The sequence below is a fragment of the Capricornis sumatraensis genome, chromosome 7 (genome assembly GCF_032405125.1).
Source record: "Capricornis sumatraensis isolate serow.1 chromosome 7, serow.2, whole genome shotgun sequence".
Classification (NCBI taxonomy): Eukaryota; Metazoa; Chordata; class Mammalia; order Artiodactyla; family Bovidae; genus Capricornis; species Capricornis sumatraensis.
Window position 1 is genome coordinate 90,736,136 of NC_091075.1, and position 25,473 is coordinate 90,761,608.

At 33.7% G+C, this 25,473-nt stretch overlaps 1 protein-coding gene across 3 annotated transcripts in view; it reads right to left on the reverse strand.

Moving 5' to 3' along the window:
- ANKRD17 (ankyrin repeat domain 17) overlaps positions 1 to 25,473 on the reverse strand; it is a 168,661-nt gene that overhangs the window by 60,040 nt on the left and 83,148 nt on the right. The window contains exons 4-16 of one of the 3 annotated variants that reach the window (XM_068975661.1): positions 25,167 to 25,314; positions 24,777 to 24,924; positions 23,364 to 23,597; positions 20,718 to 20,812; positions 18,582 to 18,819; positions 17,556 to 17,747; positions 17,055 to 17,164; positions 14,849 to 14,936; positions 13,330 to 13,457; positions 12,941 to 13,084; positions 12,162 to 12,264; positions 9,944 to 10,696; positions 5,387 to 5,532 (exon numbers count right to left, since the gene is read on the reverse strand). In XM_068975661.1, the coding sequence (XP_068831762.1) occupies positions 5,387 to 5,532; positions 9,944 to 10,696; positions 12,162 to 12,264; positions 12,941 to 13,084; positions 13,330 to 13,457; positions 14,849 to 14,936; positions 17,055 to 17,164; positions 17,556 to 17,747; positions 18,582 to 18,819; positions 20,718 to 20,812; positions 23,364 to 23,597; positions 24,777 to 24,924; positions 25,167 to 25,314 (2,527 nt within the window). Of the gene's footprint in view, positions 1 to 5,386; positions 5,536 to 9,943; positions 10,697 to 12,161; positions 12,265 to 12,940; positions 13,085 to 13,329; positions 13,458 to 14,848; positions 14,937 to 17,054; positions 17,165 to 17,555; positions 17,748 to 18,581; positions 18,820 to 20,717; positions 20,813 to 23,363; positions 23,598 to 24,776; positions 24,925 to 25,166; positions 25,315 to 25,473 lie in introns of all 3 variants that reach the window. The other 2 variants (XM_068975660.1, XM_068975662.1) reach the window with 2 other exon arrangements.

Here is a 25,473-nt window from a genome sequence, read left to right on the forward strand (position 1 = left end):
TTCTAAAAGTTTTCTGGGGGTTAAAGAGTAATTTAGGAAACTGGTGTCACTCTTAATAGAGAATGAAGAGACAAAGTTTCGAAAAAGACACAAAGTTTCAAAAAAGAGACAAAGTTGTATGCTTACACATGAAAAATTTTAGAGAATCAGTAAAATTGGGTTTTTTTCCACATTATAAAATATCAATTCAGTTGACATTTATTTAGCACCTTTTACAGTCAAAGTACTCTACAAGGAACTCCAGGGCTGACAAAGGTAAAAGAGTCTCTGCTTACTAGAAGTTTACAGGTACTGTACAAAGGAAATTTAGGTTCAAACTAAGAGAGAAATGTGAATAATTTATGAGTTGGAGGAAAAAATATTTAAAGCTGAGGAGGGTGGTTGGTTAGTCAAATTCCTTGGAGAACTTAAAAGTAGGTCACTTCACTTTATTTCTGCATTAAGGGTAAATTAAAGCAGCTAATACTTTACAACAACCTATTAGAACAATAAAGAAGAACAAAGTTAAAGGTCCTGAAGTGAGACTTTCACCCCCTCAAATACACACCTACGCATTCCCAAAACAGTAAGACATATCCTGATTTGCAATACATCAAGAAACAATTTAACTAAAGTAGGAATTTGGGTTAAAATTAGCTACTGACAAGATATACATATATATATGTGTGTGTGTGTGTGTGTGTGTGTGTGTGTTTGAATATTTTTAATCTAGGAAATGAAATACAGGCAATGATTTTCTATAAAGCAAAGTAACACTGAATTTACATTATACTGGTTACTAAGTGACATTCTTGGTCATATATTGAGAGAAATCTGGAAAGAAGAGCTTTGTTAAGAGCTTTCCAGGTTTATATTCTAAAGAAAATTTTCATTTAGCTCATAATATCATGAAAATATACCATTCTGTATCACAGTATGTTGTTATGATGATTCAGGCTTATATGTCACCAGGAATGATTACACAATTTTATAAGAGGAAAAAAAAAAGAATCATAAGACAAATGCAGTATTAAAGGAAAAGGCAACTTTTAATGAGTTGGAATGTAATTGAACTATAAAAAAAGAAATTTATTAAATTAATTTGAAAACTGTTAGAATTTAAAGAGATGAACACTTGTAGACCTCCACAATCCCAAACATCTCATTCTCTAACTATATCAGGGGTCATATATAAGATTAAAAAGGATAGCACTTTAGGGCATTCAATGAGACAAATCAGTAAGATAGTAACAACCCACTTAAAACATTTCATATAAACAAGTAGAAATAGGTGCATTTTAATGTAGAATGCTTTAATGGCAGATTATTACATATTACTATCAATTCATTTTATTCTGGTCTCCTTAATTTCTCTCATTAAACCATGATGAAACTATTTTCCAAGTTGCAAAGACAGGAAAAAGAGAGAAGTACCAAATGATGTTTATACCACTAAAGGTAAAACATAGTTTTACAATTTCAGTCTTGGTATGTATTTACCTTCTTTAAAATATAATAGATATATGCTAATTATTAAAAACAGGAAAAAAGTCAAAATTACATTAGAAAGTTTTTACTTTTTCTGTTTTTGAGATGTACTGCAATCAGTTACCCCAAGTTTAAGGAAAGCCTTCAGAAATTTGAGAAAAAAGTGTCAAGTAGTTTAGAACTGGAACACAAGTCCAGTTCATGCCAGAACACAGGTTTTAGAACTCATGAATAGAACAGCTAATTCTTTCTCACTATTAGTGTCTAGTAGAGTTAATTAAGGAGAAGGCAATGGCACCCCACTCCAGTACTCTTGCCTGTAAAATCCCATGGACGGAGGAGCCTGGTAGGCTGCAGTTCATGGGGTCGTTGAGTGGGACATGACTGAGTGACTTCACTTTCAATTTTCACTTTCATGCATTGGAGAAGGAAATGGCAACCCACTCCAGTGTTCTTGCCTGGAGAATCCCAGGGATGGGGGAGCCTAGTGGGCTGCCGTCTTTGGGGTAACACAGAGTTGGACACAACTGAAGCAACTTAGCAGCAGCAGCACAGTTAATTAAAATTTAATATAATAATATATAGAAAATATTTAATTAATTCAGGGGATTCAACTCTGTCAACCAGATTTACTGTTTCATATAAAACCATTGCTCTTAAAAATCTCTACAGGATTCCTATCTACATGTTTCTATATCTAGAGTATCCAGGTATAAGTTTTATTTTATCACTTAAGCAAAATAAAAATAGAGAGCAGAGAGCTATGTTATCAGAATATATAGTAAAACAGTCCCAAATAATCACTTCAAACTATCATTTATTGATGTTTGCTAAAATAAATTCTGGTACTAGGACAGTGTATGGTATTAGTAATCTTAAAAGTCTGGAAAATATCCAAACAATTCAATAAAACCATTACATGAGAGGCGAAGAGCCTGTGGCACAAACACCAAGGGTGATTTCTAGTTACAGAACATAAGATTTGAGGACTCTTATAAAGAATGCAAACTTGTTATCTTTAGCACTCTTTAAGGGCCAGAAATTAAATGGAACAACTAAGCCTGTGTGCCTACAGACAATGCTCTGCAACAAGCGACGCTACCACAATGAGAAGCCCACACACTGCAAGTAAAAGTAGTCCCCAATCACTCCAACTAGAGAAAGACTGAATAGTACAGCAATGAAGACCAAGCGTAACAAAAAATAAATAAGTGAATAAATGAAATCAGATATTAGTCCCCAACTATAATGATCAACTAAACAACCATTTTCCGGGAATCATCAGCATTTCGAAAGGTTTGTGTGTTAGTCACTCAGTCATGTACAACTCTTTGTGACAGGCTTCTCTGTCCATGGAATTCTCCAGTCAAGAATACTGGAGTGGGCTGCGATTCCTTTCTCCAGGGCATCTTCCCGACCCATGGATGGAACCCAGGTTTCCTACATTGCAGGCAGAATCTTTAACGTCTGAGTCACCAAGGAAGTCCCAAAATGAAACGTACTAAAGCATTAAAAATTAAACTTCTTCTGTTCTTCCTTAAAACTTGTGATAAATATGTGGTACGACCTAAGAAATATGCTAAAACAATGCAAAGATTAAACACACAGGACAGCTTGTTATCTAAGCAGATTCATTTTTTAGATTCTAGACCCAGAGTGTTTGTTCATTTGAAAGCTGGCTGCACTAAAAATTGGCTTTTAGGTTAAGACCTCTCTCCAAACCTGTAAAATGGGAATAGTAACAGTACCTGCTTCATGGTACTGTTATAAAGATTAAGTTAAAGAAGTAAGTATATGTAAAGTGTTAAGAACAAAAAGTTTAAGTTTTGTTAAATAAACACATGAAGGATTCAATTATTAGAGAACTTTTAATCTTTCATAGTAGAAGAATCTTGGTACTTTTTCATCATATCACCTGTCTATAATAGCACAGTACTGTCACACATAAATCAAAATATGCATTATGTAAAATCTCATGGCATTTGTATTTGAGAATCTAGTAAAAATTTCAGATGGATTAAGCACCAAAGAATCTTATATATACCACTTTAAGTAACTTCTTGGTATCATAAAAACTAGTAAATTTTAAAAAGCAACACTGAAAGTTAAAGGAAAAGTGGTAAGCAATGATTTCTGAATATTAATTCTGTACTATGTGTTCCAAAACATGTAATGCAAGGAATTTCTAATACCTAACTATTCAGTTATGATAAACTTCAAGAAAAGTATTGTAACTCAAATTAGTCTAACCCATCTGAAAAACCTCAAGTAAAGAAACAGATTTTTAAGGCGCCATAGTCAAATGTTTTAAAATAAAAATGTGTACTATATTTAAAATGTATGTTGTATTTTAAATTTTAATATTTTAGAAGTATTTTTATGCAGCTTCTCAGAAATTAATTTATGCTGGCTAAGTGGTAAAGTTAGATATTTCATTATAATAATCTTAAAATTCAATAAATTTATGATCATACTTAATGGAACCTTTTCTGGGGCTGTTTTAGTTTAAAGCATTAAAAAATAATCCTTTTATATTTTGCTGAAGCTTTATTTTTACTTATGGACCAATTTTTGATCCCATAAAAACTAGAAAAAATACTTTTGGTTAAAACATTAACAGATTCAGAGCAAAAGAGATTGGAGAAAATAATGCAAATTCAATAAAAAGTTCAATCCAATTCTATAATGCAATCCTTAAGAAATGTAAACCATTGTGGTTCATCAAATGAATGTCTTTTTCTTTTTTTAATGAAAAATGAGGCTTATAGTATGGTATCTGGAAGGGGACCATTGAAGTTAAACAAACCTAAGTTTGACTACCAGCCCCACCACTTCTTAGTTAAATGAAGTGATTGTAAGCCCAATTCTTAATGGCTCTCTTAGCCTCCATTTTTTCATCTGGAAAATGGGGTTTTAGGAGTAGCTACTCATATGTGTAGTCTGAAGATTAAATAAGGTTATTCCTTAAAAATAGCCCCTGACAATTTTAAGTGCTCAAAACAAAACAACAAAAAAAAGTTAGCTCTTATAATAAGAAAAGCAAGTAAGAACAAATTAAATTCCTTTTCCACAGTATTACCAAGAAACATTTTAATGAAAAGGAGCCTTCATTTTCAATAGCTTAACAGTACAGCCCCTTAATGGTGCAATGATACACACACACTTTCTCTCTCCCTGTCCCCTTCCCTAAAACTGATATTTATAAAGAACTGATCATTTATAAAACAAGTTTTATAATGTACACCACCACTCTCATACTAGTCTATCAGGTACTAATCAAAACACAAAACTAAATAAACTGTAAACATTTCTCAGTCCTGAAGAAAGCCACATACCCTTATCTCCTTCAGCAATCTTGTAAGCTAGGCCTCTTGGCATTACTTCAGGAAGAAACACAAGCTATCCTTTCTTCCCAACCTCACTTTGCTCTGAGGTTTCATGGTTAAGTGAATGTTTTAAAGTAACTTTTTTTTTAAAAAACAATTTAACAGGTGTTATATACACAGACGCACAGACTTACTACATACTTCTGTCAGCAAGATCAGAATTTTCAAAGACAATATAAATGCAACTGAGTATATATATGATATTAAATGGAATCCAATATGAATTTTAAAGTACAGCTTCTAATTAAAGTTTAGATAAAATACACAAATCTTAAGTTCTGTCTCTTAACATCCTCTTCTAAAGTTTAAGAAAAAAAGATTACTTGATGACTGTGGAAACCAAATCTTCACAGTGATTATCAGTAATAATCTGTGCTTGGAATTTTATTGCTTTAAATGTGGATTTTGTAATTTATACTTGTCGCTCAAGTCTTTGCCTGGAGACAATGCAGTCTAGGACGATTTAAATCACTGATGAAAGTTTCAAAATGATATAATGCAGTTAGTGCTGTAGCTCCTGGGTGTGGACTTACCTGCGCGTCAATGTCAATGGCAGGGTAGATAGGAAGCATGGCTGAAGGAGAGATGATAGGGCTTGGAGTTGGAGTCTGAGGTTGGGAAATGGAAGCAGCGATACTGTGGGTAGGAGTGTTTGACATTGCAGATGCTCTTCCACTGACTGCTGTTGGACAAAATAACTGCACTTAATAAGGATGAAACACTGTTAGGTAACAGCAAGAAATAATTATTAGAAAATAGTTAAAGATATTTAAAAACAAAATATCTACAGAGAGACTGCCATAGCACTAATTACTCATTTTCCTGGTTATTTCTGACATTAGACACAGAGCAAAATTTAAATATATATTGAAAGTAACCCATTTGCTAAACAATAATCCATGTGTAAAACAAACTCCCCTCTTATGGTATGTAATCATAAAACTTTAGTTCAAAATAACCCTGAAAACAAAAATATGTTTATGAATTAAAAGTAATATATATGCAAACGGTTATCCATATGTCTTCTTAATCAGAAAAGGAATAAAAGTTAAAATAGTCAAGTTCAGAAGGAGAAAATGTAACTTTTACCTGCTAATTTCACACCTCATAGTCTAGAACTAATGAAAGTAATATCACTGGGGATATTCACTATGGACTATTTAAAATACTTCCTATATTAGCTGTAGACAGGGGGTAGCCCTCAGTATGACAGTATATATATATATATATATATATAAATTTGATCCTCACACAGAAACAGTTTCTCACGTGCAGAAATTATTCTGAAGGAGGTAAAATGCCCACCAATCAATCAAACAATCACACTGGACTTAGAAGGACGAAATTAAAAGATTAGGGTAGAAATAAATGCATGCATGCAACCATCCCTCAAATGTAGGTTATAGTTAGTTCTTATAAGTGTAATTTTGCCATGATATTATTTTCACCAAAATAAGTAAATTAAGAAGAGGCTAACAGGTCAGTACTAAGGTAGGAGAATTTCAAGATGGTAGCAGTTGAGGGTACTTTACTCCCTCATCAACTGACTTTTGGAGTTGACATGTGAATATCAGTCCTTTCCCCCCTTATTGAAAATGCTAATCTTGAATGATCAACAGTAGTGTGGATGTAAGTTACCAACGTAGTTATCAACTACATCAGACAGAAAACAATCATGATTCACAACTGGATCTGAAACCAGCAAGAGGTTATTTATGATCCTACCAAGAACAAAACTGAAATTGACCTTATTATAATAATTATAAACATTGCTGTCAATTAAAAAAATCTATTTTACATGAAATCCTCAGTTCAGGCACAAACATACACTATACATTATAGCAACACACATTCTATAATTATACATTTTTAAGTCCACTTAAAAGCCAAAAGAAAAACAAAGGAGGAAACAAAACAAAACAAACAAAACACACTCTTCAAGTCCTTAGGGATCCAGATCAAAAGAAAAGGGTATGTACTAATTCATTAATCACCTAATGACCTTGATATTGTTACTCCATGCTGGTAGTTTTGTATGTTAAGAAAAAGATGAAGACAATTCAAATGTACACATTTTAGATAAAAATTTCAAAACCATATAAAATCTATGGCTCTTAAAATAGATTCCATAGTCTCCTTTGATTAGATATTCACAAATGAAAATGCTAACCTAAACACAAAATTAGGTTAAACAGAATGAACAATCTGTTCAAAAAACTAATTTTTACTTCATGATACTAAACAACAAAAAAATCTCAGCTTTATCATTAAATGGCTAAATTATAATTTATAGTTCAACTAGAGTAAGTTCTTCTAAAGAACATATTAAATTGGTTTTATTTTTGGTCAAGGAGATAGGAAAAATCAATTTCCTCTTATCACTTCCCTTCAGGTACCTATGAAATTGCTGTACTAAAACTAAGTAACTGCCTGTCACTCATCCATTCTCTACAATTAAAATTAATAATTGTAAATATGTAGGTACCTGAAGGAACTATGGTACAGATCAGATCTTTACATGTAGAACTTCATTAGTGTTAAGAGTTCAGAGAGGTTTTAACAACAGGTAAGGAAAGAGGAGATCTTGAGAGCACAGCAAAGCAAGGTGTTAAGACTGGTTAAACAGGGAACTGATCTTGCTTTAGCTAGTATAGAAACCAGGGAAGATAGATGATCTTGGTCAGCCAAGTGTTAGATAAAAAGTGACTGAACCTTATAAGAGCATCTAATAAACTGGGACTAATGAATAAAGGGCAGAGATTATGCATAAAGAAAAAAGAAAGACAAGACTAAGCCTAATGAAGTTGTAAGATATTTAAAAATCCAAAGAAATGGAAATGGTTATTAGTCAACTGAAGTAACAAGTACTACCACAGAAAAAGGGTAAAGAAATGCTGTGGAAGTGAGTGTATACGTGTATGTTTGTGCATGTGTACATGCATGATGCAGGGATGGGTTGCAGGGACGTAGCTGGTGGTGTTTAATCCTGTTGTTTATTCTGGCCATCTCTCCTCTCCCCATATAAATGAGAATAAACAAGCAAAGTATTTTTATAAAATGACAAGTATTTGTCATATTTCCTGAAAAGTTTTATACTTTAAAAAATTTTTATAGGAAGATACCTGTAATACAGGGAGAATTTAATTATTTTTGTTTGGTAAACAAATCACAGAAAAACTACAAGCCTCCAATGATTCTAACTGGCATAAAAATTATACAATTGGCAAATCATTATTGATAACTATGCCCAAGAACATCAGGTAAATTCTGATAGCATATCAAAATTTTAAAAATATTCATTGGTATGCAATGTCCATTATTCATTTAATTGAATAAGTAACTCAATTCTATACATTCTTTGGTAGTTCAATTTACATAATAGAAAGAATACCATTACGAGCTAAATGAATGGTCATGAAAGAAATATCAAATTTGGGATCTGGAGCTGATAATGTTTGCTTCAGTTTTCATAATATATCTACTGTTTTTAAAATTACATTCCCAATTATTATAAACAGCTAATGGTGATTGGTAGCGATTTTCAAATCTATAAAAAAATTTATACTTCTTAACACAAGAATCTTTGTTGTTCTTACTAATGATTAATAGCATTTTTTTATGATGTAGTTACTGGACCGTCTAAGATCAGCAGAAATTTTCATTCCACATATTACTGTTGAGGTGATACTAGAAGAGAACTGGGAAACTTTTGATTTTAATTTCTAAGTACAAAATCTGTCTCATTAGTTGGTTTCTTAGTTTCTTAATGTTACCTACTAAATATCGCATATACGCCTGCTCTTCACGTCAGTCATATACAACTCTTTGAGATCCTACAGACTGTAGCCCAGCAGGCTCTGTCCATGGGATTCTACAGGCAAGAACACTGGAGTGGTTGCCATGCCCTCCTTCAGGGGATCTTCCCAACCCAGGGATCGAACCCACATCTCCTGCACTGCAGGTGGATTCTTTACTGCTGAATAATCAGGAGGCCCAACTAAATATCTCAACACTATACAACTTCGTTTTCTCTTATTCTTTTAAAAAATTAAAAGTTAAATTATATATAATCTCACTATCATATATAATGCTACTTAAACATAGTTTCAAAAATTCAACCATCCTTTAAATATAAACCAAAGAATTAAAAAGGGAGAAGAGAGCAGATAAAAATGATCAAAATTCACCTATTTAATCCCTTTGTTTTCCCCTGTTTCTTTCTTTTCTGGTTCTTTTTTTTAACGGAAAAAAATGTCTTTTTCAGTATAGTATTCTTACGGTTCATAACCCTGTGAAATCTCATTCTACTAGTTTGTTATAAAACTCATGAAAAATATTCAGTAAGGAAATAGAACTAGAACCACTGAAACAACTTCTTATTTTTTTTTTTTTTGCCAATGAAACTAATTAAAATGTTAAAAAAATTCTCTGGCTACCCAGTTAAAGATGTATCATTTATGATACTGTCAGGGGACTACTCCTCTCCATAATACAATTACAATTAGAAAGAAACTACACATTAACATTCATAAAGGATAAATCACTGACATACTATATAATCAAATCTTATTTGGTTTGGTACTTTTTTAGTGTTGTAAAAGTATTTACATTCTTTTTTAAAATATCCATCAGATTTGAAGTCTGATCCATCAGAATATAAAGTATTTCTGTTCACAAATAAGATTTCTGATGTATCCTACTAGTTTTGCAGTTCAACTTCTATCAATTTCCCAGTTTATTGTGTGAATACAGAAGGAAAAAAGCCAAAATTCTATCAGTATTCTTAACTTAGAAAAAAAACAAGAAACAAACAAAAAATTAAACATCAACCCGACTACCAAAAAACCTAGATTCCCAGCCTACCCACCTAAGCCAGAAAGTTTCAGCCACTTGCACTGAATGAGCTAATTTTTAATTTGACCTGTATCCATCTGAGAACTTCTGAGATCGAAATAATATTTCTAAAGATATACATGGGTCAAGAGTCCAGAAATAGTTCTCAAGTTGGGTAACGGCAAAAAATTCTGGCACACTCTTACTCGCCTTAAGCAAATCATATTTGATACCTGCTCATAACAATATAAACCCACCTGCCATGATGTCATCCAGCGTGTCATTGAGGGTCTGAGCAGGGCTGGCTACCATTAACCCTTGTTGTGTTTCTGTCAGAATTCCTTGCCCCAGCCCTGCCAACTGTGCTTGGCCCAGTACTGGCTGTCCAACTATCACTCCTTGCAGTTCTGTAAGATTTGCGATGGACCCTGGAGGCAACGGACCTGCCGCCAGAGGCAAAGCTTGAGGCATGGCCAGAGGCTGGATTGGTGCAAAACCCATCTGAGCAGCAGTTTGCTGGGGTTCATCTTTAAGCAAAACGGGATCCACTTGCTGTAACCGTGCATAGTCTCCCTCGGAAAGCTGCTCTCCAACCCCAACCGGAGTCAGCAGTCCCAGATGTTGGCAAGACTGTTGCTGCTGCTGCTGAAGTTGAATTCTTTGAGCTTTAACCTCTAGATACTGCTTTTTTAGCTGCTGCTGCGTTTTCAGTTGTAACTCTCGTTCTACTTTCTGTAGTTCCTCCAAAATCTTTTGTTTCTTCTGGATTTGTTCCTCCCTTGTTTTGTTCAGCTCCTCGATCTTCTCCTTGGTAAGTTGGTCAGCATGAGCCAGTTCCAACGACTGCAGCTGTGCATTCTTTTCTATGGCTTCTTTTATCCTCTGTTCCAGTTCTGTTAACTTTCCCTGAGCCTCTTCTACAATGCTCTCTGGAGACTGATTGGTGATGTAACCCTGTACATCCTGGCTGTTTGCTGGCAAATGGCTGCTGGACTTTTGTTTAGAAGCAGCTGTGTGAAAAAGAAACCCCCTCAGAAGTGCACATGAATGGCATCCTCATTACAGAGTTACTGTTGGGAGGTTTAGTGCCAACAGTTATGCACCAAGTTATTATATCCACAGAAGGTGAAAATGCATTGTTAAGGAGTTAAAAACAAATCCACCTTCTTTATCATAAATATAAAATGTATGTATTTTATGTGCATAGAATAATCTTTGGGAAATCAATTTCAGAATTTTAAAAATATCACATGGCTAAAATTAGACAATAGAGGGATGCAGATTTGTGATATCAAAGTGGTACAATTAAAATAAAACCTAAGACTATGTGTAGATAGATACTTCATCTGATCATAAAGATGTAAAAACTTATCATAAGAACAGAAAAATAATGCTAAATTATTATGATGTAGAGAAAACTTAAACTTCTAAGTCAAGGTTTTTCTACATTTAATAATCTGTGCCTTTTAAACACACACACATACACACAAAGAGTACTCAAACCACTGAGAAGTACCAGGAAATTAAAATTCAACTAAAATAAATATTTGTTGGGGACTACCATCTTCAAGACTGATAAAGGTAAGATAGAAATTCACATATTCATAAAGCTACTTGGCCAGTAGACAACTGGAATTCAGTTTCCCTGGAAGAAAAGATGCTTAACTATGACATTCATCATATCTTCCGACAGCCAGGTGAATAAATGTATCTGGCTATCGGTATAGCAATCATTTGCTTGGTATACCAACTGAAAAAGGTGCCAAGGCTCTAGACTGGTAGCAGTGATTGAATAGAACTGGTGGAAATACTTAGTATTACTGTTGGTAAAATAATACAGGTAGCCAAAAACCAAAAAGTTAAAGCCACACTGGTTCTTCAGGTAAAACTTTCTAAAAAGAAAATCTGATTCAAACTAGTCGCTGTGTTGGGACATGACTTATGAATCATACATGATGTAACATCCACAAGTAAAATATGGACCTGAGAGTTCTAAAAAAACAAGCAACCATATCTGAAGTAACTCTGAATTCTTGGTTGAGAAAAGGTATTTCAGATATAAAATCTATATTAAACCAGTTATTCTAAAATAAAATTTAATTTTGATCTAGCTATTAATATGTCTTATATCACTATCGAAATTTCAGTAATTTACAAAAATGTCACCCGATATACCCAGTCTAATATTTTAACATGAATAGAAATTACTAGTTATTAGAGAAAATCACAGATAATCAGAATTGCATCAAAGATGAGCATCTGAATTTCTATTAATATTTCTCATTCCAGCACAAATCTGTGCTCTCAACTGTGTTCTTTCCCAATAACAGGCTTCTTTCATTGTTTAAAAAAAATTTTTTTATGCCAACTTAGTAAAATTCATTTCTTTGTGGAAAAATAATTTTAAATGGCTATTTTTTTTCAATCTTATCATTTTTACTTGGACAACCTGAAGGCTTTAGAAGTATAACTGACCTTTATTCCTGATGGGAAGAGTGGTGGCAACATTGGCAGGTGGTTTGTCAGGCTCCTGAGGTGGGACAACCATGGGCAGTGCTTGAACTGGTACTCGCGGAGCCTAAGACAAATAAAACTGATTATATTTCTGCCTTTCCTATACCTTCCATTAAATAATATGCTTTAAATGATTCAGTTGGTAAAGAATCTGCCTGCAATGTGGGAGACCTGGGCTCAATCCCTGGGTTGGGAAAATTCCCTGGAGGAGGTCATGGCAACCCACTCCAGTATTTTTGCCTGGAGAATCCCCATAGACAGAGGAGCCTGGTGGGCTGCAATCCATGGGGTCGCAAAGAGTCAGATATGACTGTGTGATTGGATGCCACAGAATGAAGAATAAGTTATGAAGATCCATTCAAAGTATTTTTTAACATAATCTCAGGAAACAACATATTTACTAAAATATGCTGGTATCAAATTATTTCCATGACTTTTCTTTTTCTGGCCATACCACAAAAGTCCCATCCACTGGGACAAGGAAATCCCTCCAAGATATTTTTTTTTAAACAGACTTGGAAATCAAAAGGTTATTCTGCCCATAGTAAGAAAGCAAAGCAAAATGAAATCAATCTAGAATGTGAGTATTATACTGAAGGTCATTACCCGTATTGAGTACATTATTTTTAATGAGAATTGTATATTATAACAAAAAACAATCATTCTAGTTTAATCTGGAACTATGACTAAAAAAGGGATAAAGATAATATAATATAAAATGCTTTAGTTTAGAATCTTACCCTATTTAAATCGTGGGATGGGGGGGTTAATTGAGTGACATCTGGTGGAGGGGCTGAAAGCAAATTATTAGGATAGTCCAAAAGATAGCAAACAACGCTTGTATGACCACCTTTTGCTGCTTCTATCAACATAGTTGAGCCATCCTAAAAGAGTGAATATGGAAAGGGAAAAAACAGTTTTTCAAATTAATTTACAGAACCATTAAGGAAGATAAAGCCAACAGGTCCCAGAAACATTACAGTTTCAATTTTAGTAAAGAACACTTTCCTCTAAAAAAAGAAAATGAACACATTCAGAATGTCAATACAAGTTGAACTTGTAGATAACGTGTTATGCTCAAGAGTGAAGATTAATTCACAGTGCTACCTGAAACACTTGAGTTACATACTTTTAAACGGTGAGTTGGATCTGCCCCATGAGCCAAAAGTAGTTCCACTACTGCCAGATGACCCCCTGCACAAGCCAGGGACAGTACAGTATGGTCATTATTAGCTGTGGTTCTATTCACATTTGCTCCTAAAACAGACAATCCATGAAAAATAATGTTAATAAAATAATCAAAGAGTAGAGAGAACAGGATAATGAAGCCCCACATATTCATTACCCAGCTTCAATGATTATAAACATGGCCAATCTCATTTCACATATACCCACATCCATTCTCCTCTCCCATCTTGAATTATTCTAAAATAAATCCCAAATATAATTTCATCCATAAATGTTTAAGTATGCAACATTAAAAACTAAGGATAAAAATATATATTACTCAATATAATCACTGTTTTATAAAAGTAAAATGTAAAATTTTATCTAAATTTTTGTATCTTCAGTGGGCAAGATGACTAAAAACCAATAAATAAATAAATAAATAATTCACACTGCCCTCTATGGGCCAAATAATGGAAGGAATTAACAAAAAATAGGAAGTAATAGTAGTAAAATTCTCATCTCTGATTTGCAGCACTGTGTGAGGCATGTGGGAAATGGAAAAAATAGCAGGAAGAAACTGGAATCAGATTCATTAAAATTAAACAAAGGAAGAGAAGAGATAATAACTGAAAATAATTTCATTCTTGAATACATGTGTTATTCATAAACATGTCACACAAGTGTTTAAATTGCCTAAAATAATTTGACCAATAAATTATTTCTGATTTATCAACAAACTTCAGTATTTTTGATAAAGAAATGGCATATATTGCCTTTTTAATTGTATATCATCTACATAGTCTCTCTTTATCAATGCTGAATCAAAAGTAAAACCTCTAATCTCCTATACTAAAGTTTATGAAAAAGTTTCAGCTTGAACTGATATAGCAAATACCAAAGAGATAATTTAAAGAAAGTAATAATATGCTACTTTTGTTAATATTGTTAATAAGGATGTTGGTTTTCAAATAGAATAAATGACCATGAATAAAAATGCATTTTTGGCATATTTTTTCCATTTCAATTTTTAGCTTTTTTTGGGTGGGCTGTGCTATATTTATGATTACTTCTTTATATTTTACAAAGAAGGAAACCTAGGCCCAGGGAAATATAAATAAAGGAGAAAAGTGTCTTGCCTTCAAGTTAATCAGTGGCAGAAACTTGGCACAAAAATCCAAGTTTCAAGATAAATTATTACATAGACAGAACAGACTTCAAGTAATCTAAACCCTCATTTACATAGAGAAATTTTTCTTCATTGAAATGTTACTCAACAAGTGTGTTACCCAGTGTGACAACTCTTCATGGAATGGTTCTGTGTGTTGCAGGGTATTTATCAACTACCCACTCACAAAAATCTCAGTAGCATTCCTCCATCACATGATACCCACAAAATGTCCTTTACCTCTAAATCCCTTAATACCCAAGGGCAGGGAATAGACATCTCTGGGAAAAAATCACTGCCTTACAAAACCTACCTTTACTAATTAGGAACTGAACAGTACAAACATGGCCAGCTCGTGCAGCTTTCATTAAAGGAGTTCTTCCACCTTCAGATTCATGCTCCTGTTTAAAAAGTACAGACTTATTTGATATTTAATTTCCAGTAAACAATTATTCTTTTTCATGAAAATCAAAAGGAAAAGAATTGGACTAATTTTGGAATCTAAATATATTAAATAACGTGCTCTGAAGTAAATCAAGGAATATATTCTTTAAACTATCTCAAATTAGAAGCATGCTCTTTAGAAATATATTAAGGACTGAAATTATATTCAGTGATTGCTATACCCTTATCTGAATCCATCTAGCTAATTTTTCCTTCTCTCTCTACAAAAGGGATTGTGGAACTTGAGCAATGAATGGCACTCTAGCACAGCCCTCTCCAAACAATCAACATTATCTCCAACCACTACAAGTAATTTTCTTTTCATTAGTTTTTATCTTATCTGTATCAATTTCTAAAGTACACCACTCTCTCTTCTATACTTCTCATTATTTCTATTTTACCTTCCATATTACAGTGATAATTTGAATATCTTTTTAATACTACCAATGACAAGATATTACTACAGATTTCTGGGTTTCAAAAGGATGGAGAACCAACTGCATTCTTGTGATTCAGAATATCAGCACAGGAAAAACTTTCAGGTCATACAGTATAAAGGTTTGAGAAAACTACCTTTTATAAAGCATTTTATATGTCAATCTTTTTACACTCACATCTGATGATTTTTCTCTTAAGTCATACACTAAGTTGTTTTAACTGCAATTAACTAAGTAAGATTACACTGCTGCCATGTTTCACAGTCACTGTGGTCAACACTGGAAATATAGCCCCTAAGCTGAAGTAGGTCAAAACCTAGTAAGAGAAATAGGCACATAACTATAGCTAAAATATAACATGGATCGTAAGCTCTTCAAGAGTTGTACCAACACAGAGCCAAAAGAGACCACAACGGTCTAATTTAATCTTTTCCTTCCACAAAATGAGAAGTTAAATAAATTTTAAGAAACCAGTTAATTGAGGAGCCTGTTTCTGCCTGTGTGAGTTTCTGTTATAAACTTTCAACTGCTACATGAAAACACACAAGTGCTCATGGTTTAACTAAAACCTACTTTTCTTACTCCCATACAGGTTAAACTGGAAGAATGCCTTTATTCCCCCACACAGAATTGCTTTATTTTTCCCTATCTCTCTGTACTCCTACTAATTTTTCCAACCGGAGGAACCTCTTTTGTTACATCATCATGGTATCTATCTTTCTAAACTTTATCCAGCCCCAAGCATAACATCTCAGATGATGTCTTCACCTCTTCTGAGCTTTCTGCTTATCCTTTCCCTATGACACCTCTTCATAGTCTAAGAATGACCTCAGTATTTCACCCTTCTCACTAAAAGTTATCTGAGGGGACTGCCCTGGTGGATCAGCGGCAAAAAAATCCACTTGCCTATACAGGAGACAGGAATTCAATCCCTGATCTGGGAAGATCCCACATGCCGCAGAACAACAAAACCCCTGCACCATAACTACTCAGCTCGTGCTCTAGAGCCCAGGGAGCCACAGTTACTGAGGCCTGTGCACCCTTGAGCCTGTGCCCCCAACAAGAGAAGCCTGCAATGAGAAGCCCACGTGCTGCATCTAGAGAGCATCCCCCACTTGCCATAACTAGAAAAAGACCCAGCACAGCCAAAAAGTTAAATAAACAACTCTTTTAAAACAAAAATAAAGGTATCTGAAAGAAAATATTACTTTTTAACTCCTTTATTCAATAATGCTTTGAATGGTACAGGTACAATTTATTTCCTAAACTACAGTGAAATGCCCCTAAGCAATATGTGCCTTTTTGCGACAAATCAAAGAAACTTCTAAAAATAGTTAAGTACCTAAAAGAAAATTTGTACTAATTATTACCATTAATTATTAACATATCGAACACAAAATTTTCCCCTTTTTGTAGGGGGAAAGGGGTATTTGACTGGATATTGCTGCTAACGAGGAAATAAGAATGGACACAAAACAGCGTAGGGAAAAAATATGACTAAATGAATAAACAATGGTGAAAAGGTGAACATAAAATTAGAAGTAAAGAAATACCTTTCGTCTACATTCTCCACAGGATTTTAAGTTAATTTCTTGTCTTAGCTTTAATTATTAAGATTTAGAAAGTGCCATGGCTTACCAGATCTGCTCCTGCCTGAAGTAAGACATCGGCTACATCAGTATGACCATTTTCACAGGCATACGTTAGTGCTGTATCCCCTGTTGCTGTTGTTGCATGAACATTAGCTCCTGCAGTTGTGTTAGACACACAGCCTTAACAAAAGAATCATAAGACACAAATGTGGATACTGAAATTTCTTTTAGAGAAGCTGTATCACCTCAGATTACACAAAATAGCCTTATTCATGTCTAGAAATAGAGGATATTGTCTGCATGTTTAAAAGCAAAAAAGAAAAAAACTAGAAACAGACTACTGCTTAAAACTAAAACTGCAGATACTTTGAACAGTGATAAGGTAAATTATTTACTCAGAATACACACAAAAACGTACCTTTTTTTCTACACACATTCAGTGCATCATACATCAGAAAAAAGTTATTTGCATTGTAACACTTTTACTTATATGAATTATGAAAAAACAAAAACAAAAAAAACCCCTCCCAAATGCAAAAATGCCTACCTGCAGCTAATAAGTATTTAACCAACTCCAAATGACCCTCTTGAGCAGCTTCCATTAAAGGGGTAGAACACCCCAGTTCTATATCAGCTCCTGCCTTAATTAAAAAGTCTGCCACTTCCAGAAAGCCTCCACAGCAAGCCAAAGTCAAGGCAGTTTCTTGAGTTTCTTCTGTCTGTGCATTGATATTTGCTCCTAAAATATATTTAAAGAAAGTCATTAACTTATTCCAGAGATAAGCAAAGAATGGTTATTTCCTAATAAACTATATTTCAAAAACGAACATTTATAGTACTTTACTAAATGATAAAGTGCTTCTCCCCCCACTTCAAGAGGCAGTTAAAAATAAAGAAAACTATCAAAACCACATCCATGAGTCCATATTTGATATACACTGCTGGAATAAGATTCAGCCAGAGGAGGTGATACATGTCATGTGGTTTAAGGACTTAGGAAAAATAAAACGCAGTCCCTTGTTATAAAGATCCAAAATAATGATGGTAAAGATGTTGATGAAAATAACATATAATATTTAACATGCTATTATTTGTCAGGCAATATTTAATGCATTTTACATATTTTTATTAGCTCCATTTTTGCATCTACGGAAATGAGATTAATTAACTTGTCCAAGGTCACAACAACATTATCATCACTACTACCACCATCACTACACCTAACACTTAACTGGTACGATATGACAAAAATGTCCTAATAGCTTTATACATATCTATAAACTCACAATAATACTAGAGATGATAATTTTTAAGGCACAGAAAGTTAGAAATATATAACCTACAACCCTACTCCACCCCCCGTTTTCTGTTTTTATTCACACAGAACACAAAGGCTCTGAAAGCTCTTAAATAATAAAGAAGTATATTTAATTTTATTTAGCACAGTATGGGAGTTATTTTAGCACCTCATTATGAATCTACTGGAAAGATGAAATAATTAAATTCAACTTTATAAATTATCATCTTACATGTTATACATTTATGCCTTAGTGTCTTGATTGGTATTGGTTACCTTGGCCTAAAAGTAAAGCCACCATTTCTTCATGTCCTTCACGAGCGGCTTCCATCAGTGGTGTATAGCCTTCATCATTGACTTCTTCCAGGCTAGCTCCTCTTTCAATAAGCAAAGCTGCAAGTTCCACGTGCCCACCACATGCAGCCAAGGTCAACGGCGATTCAAATGAATCGGCAGGCATGTTCACTTGGGCACCGCTGTCAAGAAGCAACCTAGCTACTTCAACATGGCCATCCTGATTACAATGCAATTAAAAAAGTGAATCAGCACCATTTTAAAAAATCGTTAAAAATGCTTCTCAACTGCTATACAATGAAGTTCACTTATCTCAATTCAAATAAGAATTAATACATCTACATTTAAGAGTTGAATAAGCAAGTTGACCTATTTCTATTCCTTTAGTATTTATTGTAGTGGTAAATAGAGACTGAGGATATAAAATATGTAGAAAAATACTTTCAATCAAAAAACTTATTTACCAACAGGAAAAAAACACAGTTAAGTACACAAAACAAAAGATTACTGTGAGATAACATCAATACCGCATAGTATAAGCTCAAGTGCTAAAAGGATAAAGTTTAGAAAGGGGAGAGTAGGATTTTCATAGGAATCTTAAGGACAAGCAAATTTCTGATTAGGTAGAAAAAGAAAAATGCAATACTTTTTAGAGTGGGGGAATTTCGCATGATGTATTAGTGAATACATCATGTACAATATGTACATGGTACTTCCTTTGTTGTTCACAATCAAATGCCAGTGAAAATTAAGAAAAAGAAGGTCTATCTTCTGTCTCCTTTATCGGTCTCCCTTTCCCACACTGTTGGCAACTCCACGGCTCACTTTTCCATTCTTTCTTCTTTTGATATACTTTTTCCTTCTTCATCACCTCACAGATATCTCACCTTCTTTCAAACATGTCATGCCCATTTTATCTTGGTACTTGCCATATTACACAACTTTAATGGTTTTATGACTATTTTACTTACTTGCTGTTACCATGCTGTTCCTTTAAGCTCAGACTTTTCTTCCTCCATAAGCAGTCAACTCTTACATTTCCTTCAAAGTCCAGTTTAAAATCTCAGTCTCATAGCAAGTCTCTAAACCTATGGCCTCTACTAATATCTTTCATTTGCTTATAACATTTAATTCTACTGCATGCAGAGTAGGTCCACAGAATATTCCATTTTAATTATTTAATCTACACATAGGTTGTTTCTCTAGTGGGGGTGGCATAACTGTTTTGAGGATTAAATGACAAAAATGTGTGTAAAATGCTCAGTAAAATCCCCATGATAAGGAACTTAAAACAACCCTAGAGAAGGATATTATCCTCATTTTAACAGGTGGGGAACTCTAAACCCTCCAAGAAAACCTGTTTGTTCAAAAGAATGATTTAACACTGGTATGGCAATAAGAAAAACAAAAATGGCTTAAATGGCTACTTTTTAAAATTACTAATTAAAATTTAACATCCTTCCAATAATCATTCTCTGAAGGGAAGTTGAGACAAGAAACCAAATTAATTTGGGGTCATTTTATCTTTGGTATGTTTTCTCATAAATCTCTCTATAAAGTTATTATGATACATTTCTGTGCCACAAGTCATAGACTGAAATACAAAGTTTAAGAGTACTATTCTTATACATTCTCAAGAACAAACTAAAGTTCTTAAAGAAGGGAATTCAGGGTTGAGAAAAAGACTACGACAGAGGAAGAATTATGTAACACAAACAATATTCTAATTTCAAATTTTTCATAAATTTTAAATTGTGGGTTTCATGAACATGTTTACTTTGTATTATGTACATACTCTTGTGGATCATGATCTCATCTTTAACATGCTTGATCAATCTGTCAGAAAGTAATTTTTTGCACCAATTATATAAAACCAGTATAGTTATGTGAGACCAAGAAAATGAAGGTTGTGCTACAAAGCTTCAGAAAGCACTCTGATAAAAGCTAATGTTGTTCAACTGGCTCTGAAAACGACTGATAACTCAGATAGCTAAGGTTCTAATCCACGGTAAGTCATGATAAACAGAATCTTTGAACCCAGGGAAATGGCACTCATTATTCACTGGCTCTGTCTCTACCTAATATATAAATTTTAAGTATGTATTTCACCAATCTTACCATGCAAGCCTCCATTAAAGCAGTGTGCATTTCATCTGTTTTATGCTCTTGATCTGCTCCTGCTTCCAAAAGAAACCGCACCATCTCTAGATGTCCTAAACCAAAAGTTTATAAGATTACTTAAAAATATTTTATTAGTCCAAAAAAGTAAAGTTATATTTTGAAAACCTGTATTTAACTTACAGTAATAAATATATCAGCAGAATACTAAAATCAGCTACAAGCTATCCTTGACAGCCCAACACAAATTATACAAGTAATGTGTGCTGTTCTACTCCTTACCCTTTTGCCCCAGAAAATGCTGCTACTAGAATCCTTGCTGCAGGTGAACAAGGTTGGCACTAAAATGCAGCACCTGGAATATCCCCTCCACAACCTTGTTAAGCCCAGGCATGTCACAGTTATTTATACCATAGACTAAATTAGATTTTGTGAACTGCAGCCTGGGATGAAAAATCACCAATGAAGTTATTTTTATGAGGCAATGAGCTTTAAGTTTCAATAACAAACTCACAAGCTGTATGTAAGTTGGAAACTGCATATATAAAAATATCCTTGAAACACCATTTATATTTATCCATTTAGATATTAACATATATATAGACACATACATATATATTTATGTAGTTTCAAATAAACCATAAACTTCAATTCACATATTAATTACCTTATGAGTAGTTACAAGGATTACCAATTATATTTTAAAAAGGACTTCAGATACCATGTAAGAAACAATAGAAAAGTTACTAATTTTTTCCCCAACTATATCTGGAATGAGCTGCAATCAATTATCAATCAACTGGGAATAGAGGGAAGGACTGGATAGCGGAATCATAGTTAAAACTAAATTAACTTTGGTGAGTAAGTGTATCTGCCATACCTAGTTTTTGCTAACAAATTACATTTCCTTCCTCTCTGTCATTCTCCCTTCCCAAAGATCCACATCAATGTTTAGTCTTGGCCTGAATTCTATCCCTTCCCCATCTCCTCCATGTCAATTTCTATCCTAGAACACCTCACGAGAAATAGAGCAAAGTTAAGAGTGTGCACAGATCCCTGGAAGTAGTAGAAATGTTCTCCAGGAGCTCAGTTCTTTACCCAGTTTCTTTAATAAAAGCCTGCAAGCCCTAACCTCAGAAGAATGGGGCTACAAGCAAAGCAGAGAGGGAAGAGTAGTTATATATAACCCCATCTCAGTGCTCACTGGCCAGGTGGCTTTCAGTGATAAAATGGAGCCAGTTTCGCTTTCAAACTATCTGTGAAAAGGTGAGAGAAAGCTACCCAATCAGCCTGCCCTAGAGGCTGCCCCAAGGCTTAATTCCTCTCCTCACAATGAAGATCAACCTCTGCTTAACTACCAAACAGAAATGGAGAACTAAGAGACCTCAGCTGGGCTTCCTAAACACCCTTAATCTGAATTATCTGTAACATCAGATAATCAAAAGTCCTTGGGAGCCTTTTTTAATATTTAACTTAAATTTTAGTCATTTAATTGTATAAGGATTATTTTAGCCATGTTTTTAAGTGAAATTATTCCAAAAGACCTAACAAAACTTTGGCTGCTCTGAAATAGAAAAACAACATTGGGGACAACACAAGAGTGAGGGAATCAAAGTCCTGGGTGCAAAATTTAAGGAGACATTCACTCACAAGCTAGTGGATATGAAGCTTCAGCCACTGAGAGTGAGTGCTTCCTTAAATTTTGCATTTTGCCTTTCAAGAGCTTTTTCTTGATGCCGCTGGGTCAAAAATGTTATCACTTATTTTATGACAGAAACAAGACACAGCTGCAGATGGTAAAAAACATGGAATTGAATGGCTATGCACATATAATATTTCATGAGATTTTCTTTTTGAAAAGTTTCTTTATTTATAGACAAAAAGGTTGATTCTGAAAAATATGTGGCTCTGGGGCTATCATTTTAGAATCCAGAATCTAAATCATAAGCTAGCTGAAGATTAAATATTTATTCAGACAATTATCTTCACCCCAAAAATAAGATATTTTACTCTGTTATCAATATTTTCAGGTTGACTGATGTCACTTAGAAGACTATGTTACTAACTCCTTTGTACAACTATATCTGGGCAGGTAGATTCAATTTTAACCAGCTCTTCCTTTATTACACGTGTTGATACTCTAAAAAATTGTTCTTTTGAATACAAACCCCCTCCACACCACTTATAGTTTTTTTTCATATATCCTCCCTTTCTCTTCCATTTTTCTCCTTCTTCATGAGAAACAGCTTACATACCTTCTTGTTAATAAATCGTTTTAGCTTCCAGTGCATTTACTTTAAATTTACAGCCTAAATACATCTGAATTCAATAGGATCCTTTTGTGTAAACCAGGCAAAACACAAGCATAAACATTAAAAAGTACAATGCATATTAAAATTATGTTTCTGATAAAAACTGGGTCAATTACTATTTTTCATTGACAATATTTATAATATTGAATATTTTTAAAATTATATAAACTTCACATATTAAAAACTTTTAACCTCTGAAATACTTTAAACACTTTTATTTATGATATACTACATACTATTACCATCTTTTATTTTTTAAGTGAATAACCATACTACATTCATGAGTTTAAAAACTTCATTTTTTTTAGGGAAAAAAAAGTTTTTTTTACTGTACCTTTGTAACAAGCTAATGTAAGGGCACTCTCTTTAAATTCATTGGAATGCGTATTAATGCCAGCCCCATTTTCTAGCAGCAATCTGGCTACTTCCACATGTCCAGCACTTCCAGCTTCCATAAGAGGAGTATGACCATTTTCATTATGGTCCTCAATACTAGCACCGGATTCCAAGAGCACCTTTACAACATCTACATACCCTCCAGCACAAGCATAGGTAAGTGCTGTATTGCCTATTTTAATGAAGAAAAACAGACATTCAGATAAAATAGCAAAATAAAACAAGTTTACTTAGTATCAAAGAGAAAACTGACATCAGTTCAGTTCAGTTCAGACACAGGAGACTATAAAACTTTAATAAATTTAGCTATTACACTTAAACATACAATTCTTTTCTTTATTACATTTTATCTTAGTGAAACCAACTGCCTTTTTTTTCCATTTCAAAATCAGGGTTAAACACATGAGGAAAATCATATACACTTATCACAACTGTAGAGTTATAAAAGAACTGAGCAATTCTGAAACAAACTTTTCTCATGAGAAAAAAGTCACATTCATTCTATAATTTTAATCTGAGAAATGTTTCCCAAAGTGCATTTGTTCTTTAGATTGCAATTATTCATCATATATAGATATACCTCATTCTGGTCCTTTTAACCACATGCTGGTTTTACTACAACTTTAAACATCAATTAACTGGTAGTCAAAGTTAAAATAATTTCAAAAACATTCCCTCTTAATGATAAAAACTTCCCATGTTAAGAGGGGGAAAAAAACTTAACTTCTGGGTAAAATAAGGATTCCTAAAACCTCCTCAAATCAGAACCTATAGACCTTTAAAATTATTTAAAATATTTAATAAATTTGAAAATCTTGCATGAAGGAAATGCACAAAATATATTTTCATATATTTTAGAGCTTTGATACAAATTCATCTATGCCCAAGTTTGAAAGAAAAAAAAAAATTGATTTAGATTAACATTCTGTCTCTGGTGGAGCATGTCTTTGTTTTCCTCTAGGCCACAATTTAATACACTAGACAATGACAGACCTACCTTCAGCTGCATATCCTTCTTGCGCTTCTCCCTATTTTCCCTTCCCTTCTTCCCTGACAAATAGAAAACCTGGGTTTGGGAGGTATAGCCCATACTTCTTCATTTCTAAGAAAATGGTCCTTCTAACCCAGTCAGTGTTTAATATAAAACAACCAAGGCCAAGATAGCCCTCATACACAAAACAGGAGATATTTCATTCACAACACATTGTATATACTTTAAGCCTAATGCACAGATGTACACAAATCTGCAGTATTGAAAACTGCAAAAGCATCACTAATGAGCACTTTCATCTGAATTAATTACTAACAGAGGGTGTTAAGATTTAAATACTGGAAAAGAGGTATGCATAACCTGTTGAAGACTGTGCATTGACATCAGCTTTATGAGCTAGCAGCAACTTCACAATTTTGACATGTCCTCCATTAGCAGCAGCCATTAAGGGTGTAATGTCACCTTTGATCCCCCTATCTTCCACATTAGCATGCATTGCCAGCAAAACCTTACAAAAGAGAAAGTTGAAAGGATATTAGAAAACTATATATTTCTTGAACATACATTTACATTAACACCTACCTAGTCATATTACAGAAAAAAGCCAATAAACAAAAACTATATCTAACAAAACTATTTCTTGAAATGAGCCTGATGATTGATTTCATTTTATTTCCTTAATACACAGGCCAAATTTTGACAAACAAACAAACAAAAAAAACCTGTGAAGTTTATTTGGATAATACAAACCTGTGCAAGCTCATAATATCCAGCAGAACAAGCTAAACAAAGAAGGCTCTCCCCTTCCTCGGTATGTTCATTTACACTTCGCCCTTCAATGAGTAACTTTCGCACAGCGTTTACATCTCCTTCTGAACAGGCTTCTGCCAAACTGCGGCTATTAGGAGAAGAATATCAGGATGTAAGAAAATAAAAAATTGCCTGACATTAAGTATTGATTTTTGAAGTTAATCTGGACAGTAGCACTAAATAAGTAGCACTAAATATGATTATTTCAATATGACTCATAACAAAAAGAAAATAAAATGATTCATTC